Source organism: Pleurodeles waltl, chromosome 11 (genome assembly GCF_031143425.1).
Source record: "Pleurodeles waltl isolate 20211129_DDA chromosome 11, aPleWal1.hap1.20221129, whole genome shotgun sequence".
Classification (NCBI taxonomy): domain Eukaryota; kingdom Metazoa; phylum Chordata; class Amphibia; order Caudata; family Salamandridae; genus Pleurodeles; species Pleurodeles waltl.
The window spans coordinates 916,241,912-916,266,374 of NC_090450.1; the positions used below are offsets into that span (position 1 = coordinate 916,241,912).

The window sequence follows — 24,463 nt, forward strand, 5'->3', positions numbered from 1 at the left end:
CCGAGATCGTCCGACTCCGGTCGAGACACCGGCACGCAGCCTTCTCGGGACCGAGAAAGTGCTGGAGACAAGCCTCGACACCGAGATGCCGGTGTGGACACGGCTCGACGCCGAGACAGCGGCACCGAAACAGATCGACGCCGAGAGGTTTCGGCCCCGAAAAGGAAAAAAGTCACCTCGGAGCCGAAAAAACACGCAGACAAAGTTTCGATGCCGAAACAAACTGCAAGCGACCCAGCTTCAGGCTCTTATACAGAAGAGCACTCGCTAACCTCCCAAATGCAAAAGCATAGGTTTGAGGAAGAGCTACAAGCAACTGATGTGGACCATACGCAAAAGCGTATCTTCATTCAGCAGGGGACAGGAAAAATAAGCACCCTTCCCCCCATTAAGAGAAAGAGAAGGTTGGAGTTCCAGACGGAACAAACACCACAACCAAAAGTGGTGAAAAGAGTTACCCCACCACCCTCTCCTCCGCCCGTGATTAACGTCTCACCAGCACGAACTCCATCACACTCCCCAGCTCACACCACCATAAGCCAGGGTGACCAAGATCAGGACGCATGGGACCTATACGACGCCCCAGTGTCAGATAACAGTCCGGAGGCATACCCTACAAAGCCATCTCCACCAGAAGACAGCACCGCGTACTCTCAAGTGGTGGCTAGAGCAGCACAATTTCACAACGTAAGCCTCCACTCAGAACAGGTCGAGGATGATTTCTTATTCAACACACTCTCCTCCAACCACAGCTCATACCAAAGCCTGCCTATGCTCCCTGGTATGCTCCGGCACGCAAAAGACCTCTTTAAGGAGCCGGTCAAAAGTAGAGCAATCACACCAAGGGTGGAAAAAAAGTATAAGGCGCCTCCTACGGACCCGGTTTTCATCACTACACAGCTGCCACCAGACTCTGTCGTTGTAGGAGCAGCTAGGAAAAGGGCCAACTCTCACACATCTGGAGATGCACCACCCCCAGATAAAGAAAGCCGCAAGTTCGATGCAGCTGGTAAAAGAGTCGCAGCACAAGCTGCAAACCAGTGGCGCATCGCGAACTCCCAGGCACTACTTGCGCGCTATGACAGAGCCCACTGGGACGAGATGCAACATCTCATTGAACATCTGCCCAAGGACTTACAAAATAGGGCAAAACAAGTGGTTGAGGAGGGACAGACCATCTCCAACAACCAGATACGCTCCTCCATGGACGCTGCAGATACAGCTGCACGGACAATTAATACATCTGTAACTATCAGAAGGCATGCATGGCTCCGAACGTCTGGATTTAAACCAGAGATTCAACAAGCAGTTCTCAATATGCCTTTTAATGAAAAAGAACTGTTCGGTCCAGAAGTGGACACAGCGATTGAGAAACTCAAGAAAGATACGGACACTGCCAAAGCCATGGGCGCACTCTACTCCCCGCAGAGCAGAGGGAATTACAGCACATTCCGTAAAACGCCCTTTCGAGGGGGGTTTCGGGGTCAAAGCACACAAGCCAGCACCTCACAAGCCACACCGTCCAGTTACCAGGGACAGTATAGAGGAGGTTTTCGGGGACAATATAGAGGAGGGCAATTCCCTAGAAATAGAGGAAGATTTCAAAGCCCCAAAACCCCTACTACTAAACAGTGACTCACATGTCACTCACCCCCTCCACACAACACCAGTGGGGGGAAGAATAGGTCATTATTACAAAGCATGGGAGAAAATCACTACAGACACTTGGGTTCTAGCAATTATCCAACATGGTTATTGCATAGAATTTCTACAATTCCCTCCAAACATACCACCAAAAGCACAACATTTAACAACACACCATTCCAATCTCCTGGAGATAGAAGTGCAGGCACTATTGCAAAAGAATGCAATCGAATTAGTGCCAAACACACAAATAAACACAGGAGTTTACTCACTGTACTTTCTGATACCAAAGAAGGACAAAACACTGAGACCAATCCTAGACCTCAGAGTAGTGAACACTTTCATCAAATCAGACCACTTCCACATGGTCACACTACAAGAAGTATTGCCATTGCTAAAACTACACAACTACATGGCAACTTTAGACCTCAAGGATGCTTATTTCCATATACCAATACACCCATCGCACAGGAAATACCTAAGGTTTGTATTCAAAGGAATACATTACCAATTCAAGGTACTGCCTTTCGGATTAACAACCGCACCAAGAGTCTTTACCAAATGTCTAGCGGTAGTCGCTGCACACATAAGAAGGCAGCAAATACATGTGTTCCCATATTTGGACGACTGGCTAATCAAGGCCCATTCGTTCATACAGTGCTCAAATCACACAAATCAGATCATACAAACCCTCTTCAAACTCGGGTTCACCGTCAACTTTACAAAATCCAACATTCTGCCGCGCAAGGTACAACAATACCTAGGAGCCATAATAGACACATCAAAGGGAGTAGCCACTCCAAGTCCACAAAGAATTCAAAATTTCAACACCATCATACAACGCATGTATCCAACACAAAAGATACAGGCAAAGATGGTATTACAACTCCTAGGCATGATGTCTTCATGCATAGCCATTGTCCCAAACGCAAGACTGCACATGAGGCCCTTACAACAATGCCTAGCATCACAGTGGTCTCAAGCACAGGGTCACCTTCTAGATCTGGTGTTAATAGACCGCCAAACTTACCTCTCGCTTCTGTGGTGGAACAACATAAATTTAAACAAGGGGCGGCCTTTCCAAGACCCAGTGCCACAATACGTAATAACAACAGATGCTTCCATGACAGGGTGGGGAGCACACCTCGATCAACACAGCATACAAGGACAATGGAACGTACATCAAACAAAACTGCATATCAATCACCTAGAACTTCTAGCAGTTTTTCAAGCACTAAAAGCTTTCCAACCAATAATAGTTCACAAATACATTCTCGTCAAAACAGACAACATGACAACAATGTATTATCTAAACAAGCAGGGGGGGACGCACTCCACGCAGTTAAGCCTGATAGCACAAAAAATTTGGCATTGGGCAATTCACAACCAAATTCGCCTAATAGCACAGTTTATACCAGGGATCCAAAATCAACTCGCAGACAATCTCTCTCGAGATCATCAACAGGTCCACGAATGGGAAATTCACCCCCAAATTCTGAACACTTATTTCAAACTCTGGGGAACACCTCAGATAGACTTGTTTGCGACAAGGGAGAACGCAAAATGCCAAAACTTCGCATCCAGATACCCACACAAACAATCCCAAGGCAATGCCCTATGGATGAACTGGTCAGGGATATTTGCTTACGCTTTTCCTCCTCTCCCTCTCCTTCCTTACCTGGTAAACAAACTCAGTCAAAGCAAACTCAAACTCATATTGATAGCACCAACTTGGGCAAGGCAACCCTGGTACACAACGCTGCTAGACCTATCAGTGGTACCCTGCATCAAATTGCCCAACAGGCCAGATCTGTTGACACAGCACAACCAAAAGATCAGACACCCAGATCCAGCATCGCTGAATCTAGCAATCTGGCTCCTGAAATCCTAGAATTCGGGCACTTACAACTTACCCAAGAATGTATGGAAGTCATAAAACAAGCCAGAAGGCCATCCACCAGGCACTGCTATGCAAGTAAATGGAAGAGGTTTGTTTGCTACTGCCATATTAATCAAATACAACCATTACACACAACTCCAGAACATGTAGTGGGTTACTTGCTTCACTTACAAAAATCTAACCTAGCTTTCTCTTCCATTAAAATACACCTTGCAGCAATATCCGCATACCTGCAGACTACCTATTCAACTTCCCTATATAAAATACCAGTCATTAAAGCATTCATGGAGGGCCTTAGGAGAATTATACCACCAAGAACACTACCTGTTCCTTCATGGAACCTAAATGTTGTCCTAACTAGACTTATGGGTCCACCTTTTGAACCCATGCACTCCTGCGACATACAGTTCCTAACCTGGAAGGTGGCATTTCTCATCGCCATTACTTCCCTAAGAAGAGTAAGCGAGATTCAGGCGTTTACAATACAGGAACCTTTTATACAACTACACAAAAATAAAGTCGTCCTAAGGACCAATCCTAAATTTTTGCCAAAGGTTATTTCACCGTTCCATCTAAATCAAACAGTGGAACTTCCAGTGTTCTTTCCACAGCCAGATACCGTAGCTGAAAGGGCACTACATACATTAGATGTCAAAAGAGCATTGATGTATTACATTGACAGAACAAAAAACATCAGAAAGACTAAACAACTCTTTATTGCATTTCAAAAACCTCATGCAGGAAACCCAATTTCAAAACAAGGTATAGCCAGATGGATAGTTAAATGCATCCAAATCTGCTACCTTAAAGCTAAACGACAGCTGCCCATTACACCAAGGGCACACTCAACCAGAAAGAAAGGTGCTACCATGGCCTTTCTAGGAAACATCCCAATGCAAGAAATATGTAAGGCAGCCACATGGTCTACGCCTCACACATTCACCAAGCACTACTGTGTAGACGTGTTATCCGCACAACAAGCCACAGTAGGTCAAGCTGTATTAAGAACATTATTTCAGACTACTTCCACTCCTACAGGATGATCCACCGCTTTTGGGGAAATAACTGCTTACTAGTCTATGCAGAACATGCGTATCTACAGCGACAGATGCCATCGAACTGAAAATGTCACTTACCCAGTGTACATCTGTTCGTGGCATCAGTCGCAGTAGATTCGCATGTGCCCACCCGCCTCCCCGGGAGCCTGTAGCAGTTTGGAAGTTACCTTAAATTATTTATATATGTGTCATCTCAACCTTAAATAGGTGCATACTTAGTCACTCCATTGCATGGGCACTATTACTACAATTCAACTCCTACCTCACCCTCTGCGGGGAAAAACAATCGAAGTTGGAGTCGACGCCCATGCGCAATGGAGACAAAAGGAGGAGTCACTCGGTCCCGTGACTCGAAAGACTTCTTCGAAGAAAAACAACTTGTAACACTCCGGCCCAACACCAGATGGCGAGCTATTGCAGAACATGCGAATCTACTGCGACTGATGCCACGAACAGATGTACACTGGGTAAGTGACATTTTCATTCTTCATCATCAATAATTGACAAAATAGGAATGAATGTTATACACAATAATAGAACAGTTTCAACATTTTGTAACTTGTATTTGTGGTCTGTTCTTAGTGTTCATTCTTATAACTGTTGCTGAATGTTCCCCAATAAAATGGTTTCCTAAAAAGAAAAAATGTAAAAGGAGAACATTCTCAGATCAAACTCCTGTTCTGTGTCCCTGTGTGGTTGTAGGGCCGCACTGGGTGCTCAGTTGTGACAAACATACTTGTTTCTTGTACCAGAGTTAGTTATGTCTTGTGAAAGACCTCAGACCTGTAGTTCCTGGCGCCGGTTGGAGGATTGGCGGAGAGCGGTGAAAAAAGCCTTCCCTGTGGCCAACTCCTGTTTTTTCATCATAGGTGTTGCCCACATGCGTCTTTGACTAAAATGTTCTGTTTGTGGCCTTAGAGCCCCCACTAAGGCCGAACATGTGCATTTGAGCGACTTATTTTCGGTATCTCCTTAGAAAGATGATTGCTACTTGCCCTCAAAATAAAATCTAGTTTGAATCTGCGTGGACAGAAAAGTGCAGTTTCTTGACATATGGACAAGACAAAGAGATGGACCTTGTTGCGGAATACAGTACAAAAGTGTTCCTTTCCATCGCTTAAAAAATGATACAATTCTTAGAACAAATTTGTATATCTATGATTTCTGCAGTTCAAGTGCTTATACTGAATTACCATTATCCAGTCTACACTTGTATAGCAGTTACTTCACAGTTTGCTTAAAAGATCTCAACCACCGTACACCATTCTCTAGGTGAAAGCCTATCATGTAACTTGGTCAAATACAGATAAAGCAAACAGAAGATTTGCAGGCACGCGCATGCCACACTAAGTGCACAATTCTTTTTATCTTTGATTTTGAATAGGTAACCTATACAACGAAACTACGTGGGGTACAGTCAGTAATGCTTCTCAACACATTACATACATTCATTCTTAAGTGCAAAATGCTACACATGGCTCAGAGAGCAAACCTTTAACCTAGGATCTATATCGCTATGCTTCTAAATGAGACCTGGATGTCACAGACTGATAATCAGTTAATACATAGTAAATGACGATATGCATGGGCGAATGCAGCGCATTGTAGCTTGAGGTGTTGTAAATAAGTTGGTCAGGTAGTGTGGCGCACCAGAGTGCCTACCCAATCGGTGGTGTGCTTGCAGCTGCCGTAGTGGTGGGTGAATTGGGCAGGTTTTGGGCATGAAGGTATGATCAGAGAGGGCTCCATATGTCTCGGGAGCATGGTGGCATTAGGTCCCAGTAGGCATCTAGTTGTTTCTGGCTACGTGGTGTCATGTAGCCAGGCAGTAACTGTCGGGGCAGGGCGCCGTCCCCAGTGCATGGCCACTCTGTTTTGCTTGCAGAAGTAGCATGGCAGTAAGACGTTTACTGTTGACAGGTTCCTCCCAAACATGGCCCAGTAGTGCCACCAGAGGTGTCAGAATGACATTATTAGTGGACATAGCCAAGCCAAATGCAGGAAGGAGGCTAGCATTTGTGTGCATGTAATCCATTTTGCATCTGAGATTAATCCTACTTTAAATAATTGTAAGGCGTAATGGTAGAGGCGGTGCAAGAAATTGAAGTGAATGAGGTGGAGTCTTTAGTTGGGGGAAAGATGTTCCAATTGACTGCAGCAATAACACCATTGTTCATCAGTAAGTGTAACTGAGAGGTCCTCATCCCATTTAACTCGTGCCCTAGATGTAGAGAGCGCGCGGGGCCTAGGTGGCGGTGCTGAGACAAGTGATCTGTCGCCATAGTGATGGGGATGTGAGAATGATTTCTAGGGATGGCAATGAGGACAGTGCAGATGGGAAGGTGGGGTACAGGGAGCGACATGCTGCCTGCAGTTGATAGTATGTTGGTGTGTCCAGCGGGATATGGCACACACCTTCTACGTCGAGTAGTGTTGCGATGAAGTGGCCATCAGGATATAAGTCTGCAGATTGAAAGTTATGCTTAAGTGATCGTGCTCTGGTTCTGGGTACCCTGGGTGCACTATTGACCGCTGAGGTGGAAGCTTCTTCCACCCACAAGACAGGCAAAGCAGTAGCCACTTCCTCACTCTGACCAGCGACAACAGAAAGCAGCAGTGCAAGCTTCCCTTTGAACAGCATAGGTGACATCGGTGCAAGATTCTCACCCACCCACCAACAAGGCAGACTAGGGTGACCTCCTCACTCCTGGTCATAATGAACAATGTTTCCAGTTCTGGAGTCCTCAAAATATTTCTTGTCCTGTACTGAAGGCCTCCTTTGTGCTGTTGTTTTGTTCTGAAGGTCATCTCTTGTGTACGGTCCTGAAGGCTATCTGTGGCTCTTGCCTTAGATTGCAGACAGTACCAATGTGAAGCCGTGATTTCAGTGGCACACATTCCTGTCAGTATAATCAGAAGGAAGCATAGCAACGTGTTTTAAGGGGGTGCTTTGATTGTTGATGTTACACCGGACATCAGTCCATCGCCACCAGTGGTGGACCCTGAAGACGTGGCCCTCTCAGATGCCTATTACTATCACACAGGCATCCACCCATAAGCTTGCACAGTGGGTTAATGTATTTGATGAAGAGAACAGTGCACATTTGCATTTGTGCTCAGTTGTCCAAGTATAAACACAATACTTTTCTATTTAGCTCTTTATTTTGAAGTTTTGGCATCTCCAAGCTCTATAAATAACTGATGCTACTATTACTTAGTTTAATTGCATTCAGTTTGCATGCCTCAAAATGCTATAAGACAGAGATTGGAGTTGGTGGTATTTATCTCACTGAACTACCTGGCCACCCCAGATAGGTATAGATTGCCTCAGCAGTATTTTTTGCATGCCATGTTCGTATCGGCTCTAATCTTCACGTTCTTGTTCTTGTTGCTGTGTATACATCTGCTTTCCTTGTTCTCGCAGTAAATCTGCCCGATCGTACTGTTGTCCACCCTCTATATGCTGTTCTGTAGTCTTGTGTTCAGAGTGGTCCTGCACATATGGAAATGAACAATACTTGATACGAGTAGTTCACTTTTCGCCCAGTTAGGTACAAATGACCCCCTGTGCACCACAATTGGGCACACATTTCTGTGGCCCTCAGGCATGGGAATCTTTCCACACTAAAGGACCTTTTGGGGACCTCCTCGTGGCTTGTCTTCTTCCCAGGTCTGCTGCTTCATTACATGGTTGCTTTGGCAGTGCCAGGCAGAGAGAGATCCGCACTGCCTACAACCTGTGTCTGAACAGGACCCTGGACGTCTTCTGCAGGGTAGAGAGCAGTTAGCGCAGAGCCACTTTTTCTGTGTGTTGGCCTGTCTGATTGGTTATCATCGATTTAGCGATCTGGCTGTGCTCATTGTAACTAAGGGAGAAAGGACAGTCTTGTGCAAAAGCAGGAAGTGGAATGAGAAATGTGCCTTGTCACTTCTGTGACTCCTCATGTGCTCCCTTTTTGATGTGTTAAAGCATCTGTTTCATGTGCTGCTTTTTGGAGCTTAAGATCATTTTCAAGAATGGATGGTACACATCTAGAGCAAAGTTCCTGGAATGCAAACACACTTAGCAAGCAAAGGCTGCCTCAAGGGGGCTTTAGATGCTTTGACAATCTGCTACACTGCTGCCATCACTGCACCGTACAGCTTAACCGGCCCTGCCTTTAAAGGCTCCGCGTGAACTGGTGGCCTCAAAGGGTGGGACCAGTGGCAAGTACAGTGCGCTGGGATCAGATCAATCACACTGGTTTCTGACCACATGTGTTTCTCAAAATCTTTCTGTAAATGGAACTAATGACCTGAAGTGTAAAAGTTTTTTATGTTGTAAATTCTGTGGTTCGCAAAATCCTAAAATTGGTGACCACAAAACCGTGTGTTGTGATGTACAAAGGGTACATCGCGAGACAGCAATGTCTTTTGCCACGGTATACTTTGCGACCCATACTGAATCAAAATCCAAATAGGCTTGTAATGTGCGCGCCTCCCTCCTTTGCGAGTCGATTTGCGTTGTATCAGTGGTTTGCAGCCATACTTTTGGTTGCATACACCTTATCAGTTAACAAGACCCTAAAGGGAGTGGCAATGGACTGCAAAGTTTCATTTCTCCCCAAGGGATAGCCTCTCCTTTCTCAGGGCCAGCTGCAGGAGTAGGGGTGAGGAAACAGTCTGCATGCATGTTGTATGTCCTTCACTGAAAGCAGACTTTATTTGAACAAATATCAATACATGTGGAACACTCAGTAATCCTCAGAATCTAGGCTTGTGATAAGGTAAAGATACATTGATTCTATTGGAACCAAATGTACAACAAATTGTAACTCAATAAAAGGCTAACAAATAGTCTTTTGTGTACCTAACAATGGGATGGGAAGAAAAATGTCCACATCTAAATTACAAGGAAAAAAACAAGTACATACAAATATTATGAACAGACAGTATGTATTTTAAACAAGATATGTATTACATAAGGGTGTTCCTAAGGGTGAGTTATTGCAGTGCTTGTGAAGATGCCATAGGGCAAAAGACAGTCGAGGACTACAACAAAAGCTTGGTATACAATGATGCAGACTAAATGTATATCGACCAACATCGACTCGATGTTTATGCCCATTCGTCACTGCTATTATTCAACCATTTAAGTATTTTGATGTCGACATTTTGACCTATTTAAACATGATTTGGAATCTAGTCTTCAACGGGACAAAAGGAATGGTTTCGCCATATATAAAAAAGTGTGACGAGTGGTGCATCTATAAGGTGGTAGACACAGACTATCAATGTGCAGACATTCAATTCTTAACATCATTTGCTTAGAGAATGAGGTTACCACGCAATCAGAAAAGGGGGATAAGTAATGTCCTCTATGGCAGTGGACCGAGCAATGTTGTCCTACAAGGTATACAAAGATCATCCTCACTTGTTGGTTAAACAAGACAACTCTGTGGCACTGGTGATCATAGGGAATTACTGACTAACCAATACGTAAGTATCAGGGTCCTGGACCTCCGCAATATTTTGTGGGCATAAGAAGATAGCTCATGAGCCTACTGGTAAATGAAACAGACGTAACTCAGAAAGGGACAGTTTCCCACTAGCCCTCAGTTAGATCATGGTGGCGTATAGTGTCATAGTACTCTAGGAAAGCTCCAAATTTACATTTAAGGGATGAAAGCAGCCCCTGTCAGGGTTGTTATAGAAACTCGCACTCCATCCCTCCATTCAGATATTGTCGCGAAATTCCATAGGCTCTTGCCTCATGCATAACAATGAGGCTCGTGTTTTTACGACACTCTGCATGGGTATTTCTTCACTGTAACATGTTAGTATATAAGTCACAGTGCAACAGGAAGGTCAGGTCGCAAACCAGTTGCCATGCCGATAAACAGAACTTTTTATTATGAGAAACACGCGGCGCTACTTGACATTGAGGACTTACCAAGGTCTCTTGATTCATCGTTTACCTAGGACTCTACTACTTTCTCTATATCACAACATTACTATCTCAGGACACCGGAACTACCTACCTGCTCACCCACTTATTAGGATACGTATACAGATAGCTCAATTGCTTCACCTCTTCTAGTTGGATACTTGATTTCTCATTGATAGTCTAGCCTTGAAAAAGTCACTGTGTGACGAAACACGTGTTGGCTGTGCTTGATTGGCTGTGCTCATTGATACCCAACTATTGATCCAATTTAACAGTTCTCTTTGGAACACCAAGAAGAGTATTCTATTCATTAACATAGCTGTATTACCGTAATCTACTTTTGTATTATACAACTATGTATGCTTGTTGTGCTGTGGTCATATCTGCTTAAATGCCGACAAACAAAACAGATTTTGTGCACCAGCCCGCAACAGTTGCAAAAGTCTAAATGTAATAAGGTGCCTCCATCCCTAATTTAAAACAATCCTGCTTAACTTCTCAGTTACTTTCAGTTTCAGACGTGTGCTGAGACTGATGTTTCAAAGAAATGTAGCACAAAATGTGAGCAGCAATATTGAGCGCTGGACACTTGACACTCAGGCTGATTCTGACACCTCTGTGATGTGTTGCTTGTGCATGGATCATGGTGTTTGAAATGATGATCGTATGTTGTCCTCCTGGCAGGGCCATTCGGCCTGCTGTCACTTCAAGGTCGATAGAATGAGTACCATTTAAGGCACTTAATCTGCATGCCTAGTCTTCTGCAGCAGCAGGAGTGCAGTTGGGGTCAATGTGTGTCTCATAATGCAGGTTGGTTTTGCTACAGGTCAGACTACTCAGTAATGGTACTTCATCTTACATAGGGATACCTGATAGCCTAGAAGGTGATCTTGCATGAGCCAGCAGCCTGTGAGTGTAAGAATGGTGTTTGCAAACATGAGACCTTGCACGCCCAGTGGGAAACTGTGACCGATTGACTTATACATTTCCATTATAAATCACCTTTTTGATGATTCTCTTCCTGTTCCATAGAATTAAAGGCTGGTGGGTGTCTCATCATTATGTTTCAACATTTCTCTCTGGCGTGATGTTAACATGGTAAGTGCCTCCGCTTTTGTAATCTCCGCCTGTACAGCTAGGTTATTAGCGTGGTTTCATATTGTTTCACTAAGACGTTCCCATTATTGCTTCTGCCTATCAGCACCCATGCTTGTACTAAGTGGTGTCTGGCTTGTATTTACGACAGGGGTGTGGGGTAAAGGCACATACTTGACAGCATCTTCCTCTCCTCACTTGTCATCCTCTCTTCTCGTCATGCTTCTGGAAGCTCCAACGCAGCTGCGGGGACGAGGAAACAGCACTAACCAATCCTGATTCTGCTTTCATACTGGTAACCAGCATGAAAGCAGCATCAGGATTGGTGGGTGTGGCCTCTCTCCTTGCTGGGGGGGTCTTTGCTTACTCTAACCCAGCCGTCTTAAGAGAGCTAGGTTAGAGAAGTTTGAAGTGCGCATGTGTCAGGCTGGCTGTCACAAGACGGCCGGCCAAAGGGACAAGCGCACTTTAACCTAAAGTGCACAGCTCCCTGCTGCTGAGTGCCCCGCCCTGACACTACGTTCAGGACGGGGTGCTGAAAATTAAATGGTAATAAATAAACTTTATTACCATTTTATTTTTCAGTTCGGGGGGCATTTTTGAAGGCATTTCTATTTTTAGTGGGTCGACGCTCCTTCGCTCTTGTGGAGGGGCCGCTCCTGCTTGCATGGTCTTCAGTGCCATTATTTAATTTCAAGTGGGTTACCACCTATGCAGTCTGGACTCAGACCCTAGAGCTTCCTAAATGCTTTTAACTATTTTACTTTGTTCATGGATGCAGTTAATTGGCCAAAATGTCTCTGTCCGCTGAAATAAGACTGTATTTATCTTCCCCCCTGTCTCACTCCAGCTAGACAGATAGTTGAACTCTTTTCCGCTGAGTCTCTACTCACTAGGGGAAGTGGTAATGTGTCTGTTTTCTGAAATGCTTTATTGGTTAGCATCACTTTAGACTGTTGCCACAGTAATGTCTGCTCAGCATATCTTTTCTGTTTCGGTCATCAGTGGTTTATGTCTTTGGGTCAAGTGCTATGTCTGCCTTTGTGGTTAGTGATACAAGTCATACTCGTCCCCCTTAGTCTGTTTCAGTACAAAAGGCCCCAGCCTGCGTATTGAAAGATATTGCGTGCATCTTTTGTTTATTCACGTTGTATAGATGGTCATTTTGCATAGAGACAACTAACCCTTGTTTTGTTTCTTCTTTTCTGTTTATCGCAGGCCAAATGGACTTATGTACCAAATGTTTCGCTATCAATTTTTGGCATTTTCAATTTTTCAGAGTGAGTGCATTACCACCCTTTTCCATTCTTCTATTCCTTTAACCCGTTCACAACAAGATTTTACTTTGAAGTTATAGGTAAATGTCCTGTTGATTTCTAGCTTAACTACTATGCATCTTTTCGCTTTTAATGTACAGATTTGGCTTTTTTTTATAATTTGCTCAAGCTGTAATTTTTTAGTACTGGTGCCAAAGTGCAGCTTTTCATGGAGTTTCCTAAATCTTTCAGGTTGTGTACAGTTCCTTCAATATTATTACCAGAGTGGCTGCCTTTACAGATTACGTGCATTAGGTGAAAGAAACCATCTCGACCTTACAGTCGGTAAGCACAGTCTGTTACATTTATTTTCTCTGTTTTTCTGTCTGCATTGATGCGCGCTGTGTGAATATGGGAATTGCTGGGCGAATAAGCGGGAAGCTGTTCCAGTAATCAGAGTATAGGAAATAAAAGGCCAGCAATCGCATTCAAAAGCAAACACTGGTGTTGTCAATTTTAGAAATTTTATGTGTGTGAACTATGAAGTCTGTTAGTGGCTGTAGCTTTTATCTACTAAACAGAAGCAGGGAATTGAAATGCAGGCTAAGTACGCTAGTTGGGGTTTTAAAAGTGAGTTAGGATGCAGAAATGCATTTTTTCCCTGCCATTACGCAGATATTACTTCAATAATCACCTTTTCATATATTATTTTATATTCTTTGCTGGAAGAAGAATGGGGAGTTTCTTTATTATTCCAGATATGCTTAAGGCTGCACATTGTGCTTGTTTTCCAGCATGTTACATCAGTTGGAAGTTGGGGGGGGGGGGGGTAAATTCAATATTCCTTTTAGAAAAGTTAATATGTATAGCTTTGCTGTACTGTCTGATGATAACGTGCTCCACTGCAAAATGAAGGTCAGCTCACAAACCAGTCTGTGTGCCCTCTCCACAAACCACAGATGGCCTTCCTTCTTCACATTTGTTTCCTTCTCCCTTCACATCTTTCTATTCATAAAAAGTTCTCCCTTCTTTCTCAGATCAAGGCGCTCCTTAATCTCCTTCATTGGCTCACTACCTAGGAATCTGTGTATGCGTCCTCAACTTCTGAGCTACAAAAAGTGTAGTGGGCTGAGCCCCTGCCCATTGCTTACCATTGCTTAGTCTTTACTTTCACTCCCATATGTTGGCTTATTGTTTGGAGGCTTGCATTCCTCCTCTTGTGGTCTTCTCTTCTCTAGAACATAGCCTCTTTACCATTCTTTTGATTGGCTTGTATCCTTCTGCTACTGAAATTTTGGAAAATGTTTTTCTTTTTCATCAACAGACCTGCCAACTCACACAATGCCACCGTGTGTTACATGATTTTGGCTTCCTGCACACGGTCAGCCAGTGGAGAGCCAAATTCACACGGTGGTAGGGAAAACTAGCAGAAAACCACTGTAAACGGTCGGTTTCCAGCTTGTTTTCAGAGGCTGTAAGCACCATAAAGAGTGCGAAAACATTGGCAACATTCCAAATGTCCCCTTTTTTTTTGCTTTTTCAAAGGGGGTTTGGGGGCTGGGTGAGGGGCAGAGTGCTTCTCAGTTAGCTCTCGGCACCAGACCCTGCCCACTCTTCACACTGTGAAAATATTTTGAAAGATGACAGGTATGCATTAACCACTCTGTTAGAGTGCATGGGTTTTCTTGCTGTCTCTTTTAGGCTGCTCTCCCCTCCAGTTCCTCCCTTTCCCCCCCTCCCCCCACATTTTTTGCCCTTTAAACTGCTGCCAATCATGCCTCAGTTACTCCCACCCTTCACTGGCCCCCAACCATCCCTACGTTTCATCCTCTTCACCCACCCACAACCCCTCCTCCATTGCACTCCCTTCAACCACCCACAACCACCCCTCCGCTCTCTTCACACCCGCAATTTATCACTCTTCTGTTACTCCCCTAGCTCTTTACATCCATGAAATAAAATGTTTAATTTTATTTATTTTCAGAGACCTCAACATTAGCTATTTGCTGCTGGGCTAGTGTGCATTCCAAAAAAGTTATTTTGTGCTCCTCTGTTGCTCTCTCACTCCCCATTGCTTCTCCCTCACCCACTCCTTCACCCCTCCTCCGTTGGTTCCGTACTCCTCAGTCTTTTAATTAATGTGGTTAATATTTTTTGGAGGGTCCTGCAGCTGTCATTTTCTACCAGTTCACTCCACATTGCTAAAAGCACTTTCATGCAAATAAAACTTAATGTTTTTTTATTTGTCAATCCAGGTGGTGTCCACAATCTTGGAACAGTAAACTGAAATAAAAAAAAAAGGCACCTGCATCATTCCTTATGATAACATTGACACGTGCTTAAGTCATCAAGCATACATGTCCCTACATAGTGCTGCAGTCTTTGTGTCTTCTTTATTTTTCTCTTTTTATTTTGCTGATGTTGAGCAGCTTTGGCAGAAAACATTTATACTTTTATATGTAGTGCTATGGTTAACTGCAAGTGAGGTGAACCTGTATGAAAAATATAACTCTTTACGTTAATTACCTTCCTCACAGAATATTCTGCTACTCTCTGGGGATGTGTAAAGTGGATTACATTGATCTAAGATGTATTGGGTAGTTTTTAGGTTGTGCATAAGCGTTCGACCTCTTGTACTTTTAGTATATTTCATATGGCTTAAAGCGATTTTATTTGTTGGTTGCAGTGTCTTTTAAAAATTCTTGCTCGCTAGTGGTCTGTTCTGCCTTTTTCTCCCTTTTTCTGTTTCAGAGCAGTGACCAACTATTGTATTATTCCACTTTGGATTCTTTATCTGTTGCTGTGAGAGACTATTTTTTTTGTAATTTATTTTTAGTGTTCCCCTTTCACTGTGGGTGTTTTAGGCTGACAGCCGCCTGCGTTTTGTTGCAGCATTCGGTTCCTTCCATGTCGCTGACACTTGTTTTGGCTTTATTCCAGTGCTGTCCTCTTTTACCTCTGGCTCCTAAAATAAGCTTATTTAACAAAAGAAGCACCTGGTTGTTTAGCTCACTGCTCACGAAAGCCACAATATGCCCTTTCTGGTGAAATGTAGCTAAACCTAGAAGCAATGATGTGAAACTTGCTTAGCCTCGCATCGCATATTGAGTCTCTCTTTCCAGGGCCCTCCCTGCCAGCACTCAGGACATTTCTTATCTTATCTAATCTTACCAGGATGCTCTGCTCCTTAAAATGCAAGGCAAGAATGCTTGCAAGACTTTTCATTCTGTTAAAATACTTTTCCAGACATATTTTCCAATTTCTGTTCAGATGTCTGACGTCAGTAGCCCCCAGTGACCACAAAACATGGCAGGAAAAGACAAAATTATGAGACAGGGTTGACCAATTTATGTGGCAAGAAAAGTACAGTTCTGAATTTACAATGCCATTAGCTCAAGTTCAGGAAAATGCATGACATATTGCAATGCAAAGGCATCTTTGACTTGTTGCAACCCTGATTTTAGAAAATTCTCCAAGCTTCAAAGACTGTTTTAAACCATACTTTGCCCTCACCTGGGAACTAATGTGGTTGCCTGAGACCTGTTATGCCATTCTTCTGCAAGGCGAGCAAGGAGTCTGATTCAGCTGTTTGCAGCACTCATATGTTGTCTGTCTGTTTTCGAGTTGGCCTTATGATATTTTTTCAATGGCTGGATTTTTTATCATTTTCCTATAGAGGCAAAGTTTGAAAATGGGTTGTTGTTAAGTCATTTAACTTGCATTGAGTGTTTTTGTAAGATAGCCCTCCTGGTCCAATGGTGTGATACAGAACTCTAGTGGGGTGAGGAGATTCAGTGCAGGCACAGAGGATTCATTCAGGCCTTTTTTCGCTAAAATAAAATCTGCTAACTTGATCCGCTGTTTAGTTGCTGATGTGCAATTTTATTTTTTAAATATTTTAATACTATTATGCACCACAAGGGAACAAGGAAACCCAATACATACTTTGGTTATACAGTGGGCTTAAAGCTATATGTCACATCTTGCCTCTTATATCAGTAATTTCTTAACTTAAAAAACTTCTGCTCAGTTACCAAAATGTGTTATGTTCTTCGACACGAATGTCAGATCTAGTGGGAGGAAAGACATAGGAGGTATCAACCTAGTATTTCAATCACAAAAAGTATCAACCTAGTATTTCAATCACAAAAAATGTATCAACTATAACATACAATCAAACCACTTTAGTAAGATCTTCCAAACTAAACCTCTTGTTCGAGCACTTCCGAGAACCCAAGCACTCCAGACCTTAAATAGCCCTGTTGGACTTTACTCTGGTTGGGTTGCATCTACCCCCTTTCAGGATTTCAGGGCTAAAGTTTCCTTGCTGCTGATGGATTACTGAAGATTTGCCTCTTGATTGTATCCCGGACTCCCAGTCTCACAGATAAGCTGAGAACCACTGTCTGCACTTGATCGGACATAGACTATACCCCTGTGAGTGGCGAGTCTCGTGTAATTTTTTTTCAACCAGCCTGGAGACCAAGTCATGTTGTTGGGGGTTAGTCAGTCCCCAGTAACCCTGCCTGTCAACTTCCTGGTCGGCAACCAGGTTTCCTAAAACACCAACATTGTCAGTATTGCTGTCCTGCCAGGTGGAAGTCGGCAGACTACTGTGTCTAGAAAGGCCAGGATTCTATGTTCCCTAACCCAGTGGATCCCAGCCTGTGGTCTGGGGACCCCTGGGGGTCCGTGAAGCCTCCACAGGGGGGCCTGGGACTGCTTAGAAAATTAAATAATATTAACAGATTAGGTCCCCAGCTTTTAGTAATTACTCACTGGGGGTCACCGGGTTCCAGTAATGATTCAGTGGGGGTCCCTGGGTTCCACTAATGATTCAGTGGGGGTCCCCGGGTTCCAGTAATGATAAAGTTGAGGTCCACAGAAGTCAAAAGGTTGGGAACCACGGCCCTAACCTGTTTGTTTGTTTCCAGTATGTCCACCTTAGTCTCCAAGTTTACAATGACACATTTCCCAAATATAATACATCTCTCACTCTGGGGTCACCACTCAGCCTTTGATTTCACTGAGTGCAGTTTAACAAAGCGAATGAGATTTTTGGATGAGGAAGATATCACAGGAACTTCAAACAGATTGCTTAAGTTAGCCACCTGTCTGTGGTTGCATCATTTACAGATTCTTACACCTATTGGAATGAAGATAGTTGAGTGCTCTAACAAAGAACTTTTGTCTTTTTTTTTTTGTTACCTTTCTGCTTGTTGGTAAGTAGTTAAGGAAATGCTTAGACATAGTTCCTCAAGCGCTAGTGTCTTTTTTTGTGGAACGATATTAAAGTATGAGAAAGGAACGGGACTGCTGGTCATATATTCAATTTTGTTTTTATGGAATTTTCAAGGGAGATCACAGTGGTTCTGATTTAAATTAGGGTACTAGGACTCTGGCTGCTGTGGGGGGAATAGGTGTTAGTGGCCGAAGAGGGAGACTATTTTGTGCACTTTTGTGTGAGGTTTGTACTCGTAGAAGATTTCCACATAGTGGAAAAATGTAAATTCAAAGATTTCAGGGTAGCATCTGCCAATTGAATCGTGATTCTGGAAAAAAGATAATGTTGTTTCAGTATACCTTCATCCTTAGAAGTGTGTGATCATCTGTTTTTGGCAGCCCCTGCTGGAACAGAAGTATTATTCGGTGATAAGAGTTTCAGGAAGATGTTTGAGTGCACTTACAACAGATTTGTTGGTGTGGTGTATAATTATAAAAGCACACTAGCCCCTTTTCCAGGTAGGAATACAATGATCATATCCATGCACTCAGGTCTTGTTATCCTGGGACAAAATGATGCCAACATCATTGCTTGAGTTATCATCTGAAGGAATGCAATTCCTACTTATCAGCTTTAATTGCTGCCTGGTAAGCTGTGAACAATTTGTATCCTTAATTATAAAGCAGTGTGCATGGAAAAGAGACTATGATTGTATTTGTTGTAGGTAAAGAATTGGGAAATAATAATGAAGCTTCCATGCTTGAGTGACAGGCAGTTGTTTCCCATCTGAAATACTTAGTTCATAGGTTATGTGCACTTGGTCATTATTTTCAAGATCCTTGAAAATAAGCTTTTTAATTGATCTGTTATGATCATTGAAAATTTTAACAACATGCATGTGTGGTGGTTGTGTGAATGAATGTGCCCCAAATTTTGATCACAATGATGATATATTTCATATTTGTGTATTTCACACTCATTTTGTAGACCCCAATAAAAGAGAGATGCTGTAGTCAAACTTAGCAAAGAAGCATGCCCCTCGAGATTTTTGTATTGCGCATTCTGCAGATATTTTTAAGTAGAAAGAGATTTTGGAGAAGCGACACATAGGCTGCACTGAATCCACATTTGACAGTAGTTGTTAACCATATGTTTAATACAAAGCATGTATGGCTTGGCTGCTTGAGATGGGTAAGAGTCACGCAATGTGTTGGCCTGATGTGCTTTCTTGCCTACACTTGTCTCTTCATTAGCTTGATTGGCAAGGACTTTGGTAATCAACTTTTAAGTAGAGGAGAACAGGCACCTGTTCCATTGCAGGATTCCTCGTTTCTGATTTTACACTTTTAAAGTGGTAACTAGTTCAGTGAATTCTAATGGATGCACGCGTTCTTTTAAACAAGAGTCTGAATTTGTTTAATGATACTCTATCAATTCAATTTGCATGTTCCCATCTGTTATTGCGCTTGGCTATCAACACATGATCAAATTGTTTCTGTTTTTTTAGAGGGATTTCAGTCCTGGATGTGGAGAGGTCTCACGTTTCTTCTTCCTTTCCTGTTTTTTGGGCATGTAAGTTCGACACTGCATAGTTCACAGCTCATTGTTTAAACAGATCCTTTAGAAGTAGTGATTTCAAGGCTCAATAATAAATGTAACTTTTAAGTATGTACCTTATAGAATCAATCAGTGGTTCTTGTAGAGCCCGGCTAATCACCCATTAGGGTCTCAAGGCGGTGGGGCGGGGGGGCAGTTCAGTCGAAGAGTCCGGTCTTGAGGTCCTTCCTGAATTCAGGCAGTGAGAGTGATTGCCTGAGATGTAGCGGTAGAGAGTTCCAGGTCTGCGCAGCGAGGTAGAAGCATCTTCCTCTGGCTGAGGACTTGCAGATCCTTGGAATCAAAACAACTCAATCTACTCCGGCAGGAGCACGATACACACTGGAGGATTTGCAATGGGTAGTGCAAGTGAAAGAGATGCATTGTGCAGAAAAGAGAGCACCTGATATTATTTATTGTAAATAACTGGTATTCTCTAAAGGAAACATTTCATCGGTGTAGATGCCCATTACAATGTACAGTACCTAGTACGTTTGGTAGGATACTGTTCAAATTGTTCCTTGTAAGTTTAATAGTTTTCTTCTGATTGTATTTGCACAGTTCTGAAAAGCTGTATTTAATAAACAGTAGGTCAATGCTACTTAAAACTCAATTACATAAAAAAGATGCAGCCTCATTCCCTGCGCCCTTTTTATGTCTTGCCTACAACTTTCACAATTTTTTTTACCATGCTTTTGGATGCATGACTTATACCCTTCCGGTGCTTACATTCAGAGAACTACTTTTTTCTTCTATGCATTTGTTTTCTTGATGTGCTCTCCCATCTCTCCTGGTTGTGCCCTACTTTTTTCCTTTTTTGGCATTATATGTATACTGTCGTGCTGCTGCTCTCTAAATAATGCATTCTGTCTAGTTTTTCTATATTTTCTTTTTTAATTCACTTCTACAAGATGGAACGGTATATTTTTTTTAAAAATGCCCCCTTACACATGTTTATTGAAGATGCTGAACGTCATCGTAAAATAAAAAGGCAACAGGGTGACAGATCGATCACCCTGTTGTGTTTTTTTTTTTTTTTTTTTTTTTTTTTTTTTACGATGACGTTCAGCATCTTCAATAAACTTGTTTTAATCTTTTTTCCAAAGCTGACTAGCTTTGCAAATAAAATGGCAAATCCACAAGGCAAGATCTATTGGATTTGCCAATATTTGTTATGTTTGGCTTTAGATGTATCACTAGACTTGTGATTAAAGATCGTAGAACGAAAAAATATATACTTCTGTAAATATATTGAAGGGATCTAGGTAACTATCTTCATCTATTGGTTTGCAGCATAACATGTGGCACTTCAGCCATGGTTTCTTGCACTGAGTGACGGCATTTGAGCTGATCACATGTGCATATTCACCTAGAAAGAAGTGCCAGGGCTAATTCTTTATTTTGCATTATTTTTTCTCTCTGTTCTTTAACCTTTTTTAATCTTTTACTTGTCCTTGTATGTTTAAACGATGTCTTCAGGTTGCAGTAATTCAAAGCCAATTGTATCTTTTTTCTGTGCAGCTAAGAATAATTTCCCTGTAATGTACACTAATACTAAAAAAAAAGATTTCCACCTATTCTAAGTACACCAGCCTGCTTGGAACCACCCATACTGTACTATGAAATCTATATGAATAAATGATTGCAGAAATGAGTATTAATAAAATACTGCGCTACCCGAAGAGGCACCCTAGCACTAGGGAGTAGTATTAGTGGTAAGTCCAGGCAGACTGGAACAATATTTTAGATTGCTTGAACAGCCAGGTCTTGAGCAGTTTCTTGAAACCAGCTAGGTTGGGAGATTTCCAGATGCAAAGTGAGAGAGGGATCCAGGTTTTTGCAGAAATATAGGAGAAGGAATGACCACCATAGTGGATCCCTCTTATTCTAGGAACTTGAAAGCAAAGGGAGCTGGAAGAACAAAGGGGACAACCAGGAAGATGATGCTTAAATTTGCAGTTGATGTAGGAAGGAGCCTGCTGATGGAAACCTTTGTAAATGAAACAAGGTGCCTTAAAGATGATACATTTTTTGATGTTGAGCCATCAAGCAAAGGAATAGTGATATGTGCAATTCAATTTTATATGATCTGAAGGTGTTCAACTAGGTATTCAGGGAATTCAAGGTATAGCAATTTTGCGTGGTTGCGTTTTTTATTAAATGAGAGCTTGGATGACCGGTATTAGAGAAACAATGATCAGGAAAAGCAGAATTTTCCTAAGCATGCAAAAAAGAGAAAAGGAAGCATACAGAAGGGTGTGGTTAATCCGAGTGTGGAAGGATAAGCCAAGATCAAAGTTGATGCCTTGTATTTTATCCTTCACTGATGGCGTGGGAAGGTAGGCCACCATGCAAAAGACAAGATGACAGGCTCGTGTCCAAAGAGCAGAATCTCAGTTCTGTCACCGTTGAGCTTTAGACTGTTACCTCTGATCCTCTTGGTGATAGCTCACATACAGGATGAAAAACCATCTGTGGTGTCAGAGGTCAATATTGATGGAGATGATAATTTGACTATTTTAGTTAGATCGTCAGATCAAATCGAAAGATTGAGTCACAGAGATTAGAGGAACGGCATAAAATTAAAATGACGTCGGACTGAAACCAGGGCCTCGTGGGACTCTGCGTAGGGTAGTTCTGGGTGCTGATTGGAAGGGGGGATAGAGACGCCCTGAGTTCTGTTTTGAGGAAAGGATGACAGCCATTTCAGAGCTGGGAGACAAATGTCCTTGTAATTGAGAGGTGTAATTCAAAGGGCATCAGAGACCATATTGAAGGTTGGGACAGGTCCAATAGAACCAGCACCAATGAACCTCCCTCGTCTAAGAGTTAGTGAATATCATCAGAAATGCCTAAGGGAGGGGATTCTGTAATGCATTTAAGGCAAAAGCCTTGCTTGTTTTCATTAAACTGGTTATTCACCTCTAAATAGGAGGATAGTTGACTTCCTTCCCAATGATGTTACCCCCGGATGGTGTCGCATGAGAGGACGGTAACTGCTGAGAGTTAGGTTCAGCAGAAGTTTTTTATTTTTTTAAAAGGAGACTAATCTTAGTGTGTTTCCCAGCTCTCAGGAACCTCGGTGGGTGAAAGAGAAAGGCTACCCACATCTTGGAAGAACAAGGCACATTATATGGGTGGCAGCGTTCATTGAATGCGGAGGAGCAGGGTCAAGAGGGGAGTCCAACTTGAGAGAGCTAGGAAATGTCATAATAATATCAAAAATTAGAGCGGAGAAGTTTGTCAAAAAGGAAACTAAGACCGGGGTCGATGGGGCAAGTCTTATAGCTGTAACAAAGCCACAGAAGGTTGAAGGTCAAAATCAACTTGAATCATGGAAACTTTATCCTAAAAAATGAGACCAGAGTGTCACAGTCAGTGGGATGGAGATATGGGAGTTTGCCTGCCAGCTGGAGGAAAGACAGTACTTAACTATTTGGCAGATTCAATCTTATTGGAAAATAATCTGCTCTAACACAGGCGAACTTCACCTTTACGCTTTAATAGCTTGCTTTTAAATGGCTATGGCTTCTGGGCTGTATCTAGAAGGCTGAAACTTTTACACGGTTCTAAATTGACGCGTCATGCTTCTTAACTTGCTGGAATATCAAGGGATGGAAGGCTTAGACCGAGGAGTGGGGTAAATGCTCAGAGGGGGCAATAGCATAGACACCCAGGAGTTGAAAACAGGGACCCCACCAGTTGTAGAGGACGTGAGAGGAGAAAGGGGAGGCAATCGAGGCCTCTGTTAAATATTTGGCATTGAGCTCATGCCGAAAATGTTTAGGCACTGAAGTCGCCAACCCTGGCTTGCCTGTGGGTGTATCAGCCAAGGGAATAAAAAACGGAACAGCAGAGTGACCCGTCCAGCAAAGCGGAAAAGGGGAACGGACCCAAAGAGAGTCTAAATTGGAGACAGTCTGGCCAACTAGATGCCCCGCCATGTCTATGGTGTTTTAGACATTGATTTGTAGGTCATTAGTGGACAGAACTATGGAAGAGTCAAAGAATCATATTGGGAAGATTGCCTAAGTGAAAATTCATATTTGCAAAGGTTTTTTTTATTTAACTTTTTTATTGCAAACCTATGGCCACCAAGTTTAGGTAGCACGTTTCCTTTTTTAACTTTGTATTTTTTGGGCATATACTTGCAATAAAAATAATTGAAAAACTAAATTAAGCATTGTGCTAGCTTGCCACGGCCAGACCTACTGGCGTCGCCCCTGCTTGTTGCTTTTATTGGATTGAATTCCTCTGAAACATGAACAATGAGAACGTTTTCAAAAATTTTGTTTTTGAGTGAAAATGGCACAGGTAGATATTTTTTCTCTAAAATACAATGAAAGAAACTGGATTTATATTTCAAAATCATTGCAAAGGATTGCTGTCTTAGATAATTTTTGGCTAAATTGATTTTACAGGTGATAACACTGATTTTTTTGTTCTTATGGTAAAGCATCTACAGTGGAAGTAACTCACAATTGCATGTCCTCCAGTTTTAGACAATGTCTTACTTGCCATTATCCCGATTATTGAAGAAGTGGTTATTCACCTGTAATAGTTTGTCAACATACTGAGCATAATGTAGACCTGGTGCTCTTCGTTTGGCTTATCTAATCTCAATCAAAGAGTTTCCTACCTGATGAAGCCATAGAGATGCATGCGTGTCTTGACTTGTATCAGGGCCCTGCCTTTGCCTTGTCCTCTGATAACCATGCTGCTTTTTTGTTTTTGTTTTTTCTTTTCCTTAACTAGTTGACCAGG

At 42.6% G+C, this 24,463-nt stretch overlaps 1 protein-coding gene across 1 annotated transcript in view; it reads left to right on the forward strand.

Annotated features, from left to right (window-relative positions):
• TMEM120B (transmembrane protein 120B) overlaps window positions 1-24,463 on the forward strand; it is a 102,521-nt gene that overhangs the window by 56,840 nt on the left and 21,218 nt on the right. The window contains exons 7-10 of the mRNA XM_069214911.1: window positions 11,561-11,626; window positions 12,842-12,903; window positions 13,132-13,224; window positions 19,611-19,675. Coding sequence (XP_069071012.1) covers window positions 11,561-11,626; window positions 12,842-12,903; window positions 13,132-13,224; window positions 19,611-19,675 — 286 coding nt within the window. The remainder of the gene's footprint in view (window positions 1-11,560; window positions 11,627-12,841; window positions 12,904-13,131; window positions 13,225-19,610; window positions 19,676-24,463) is intronic.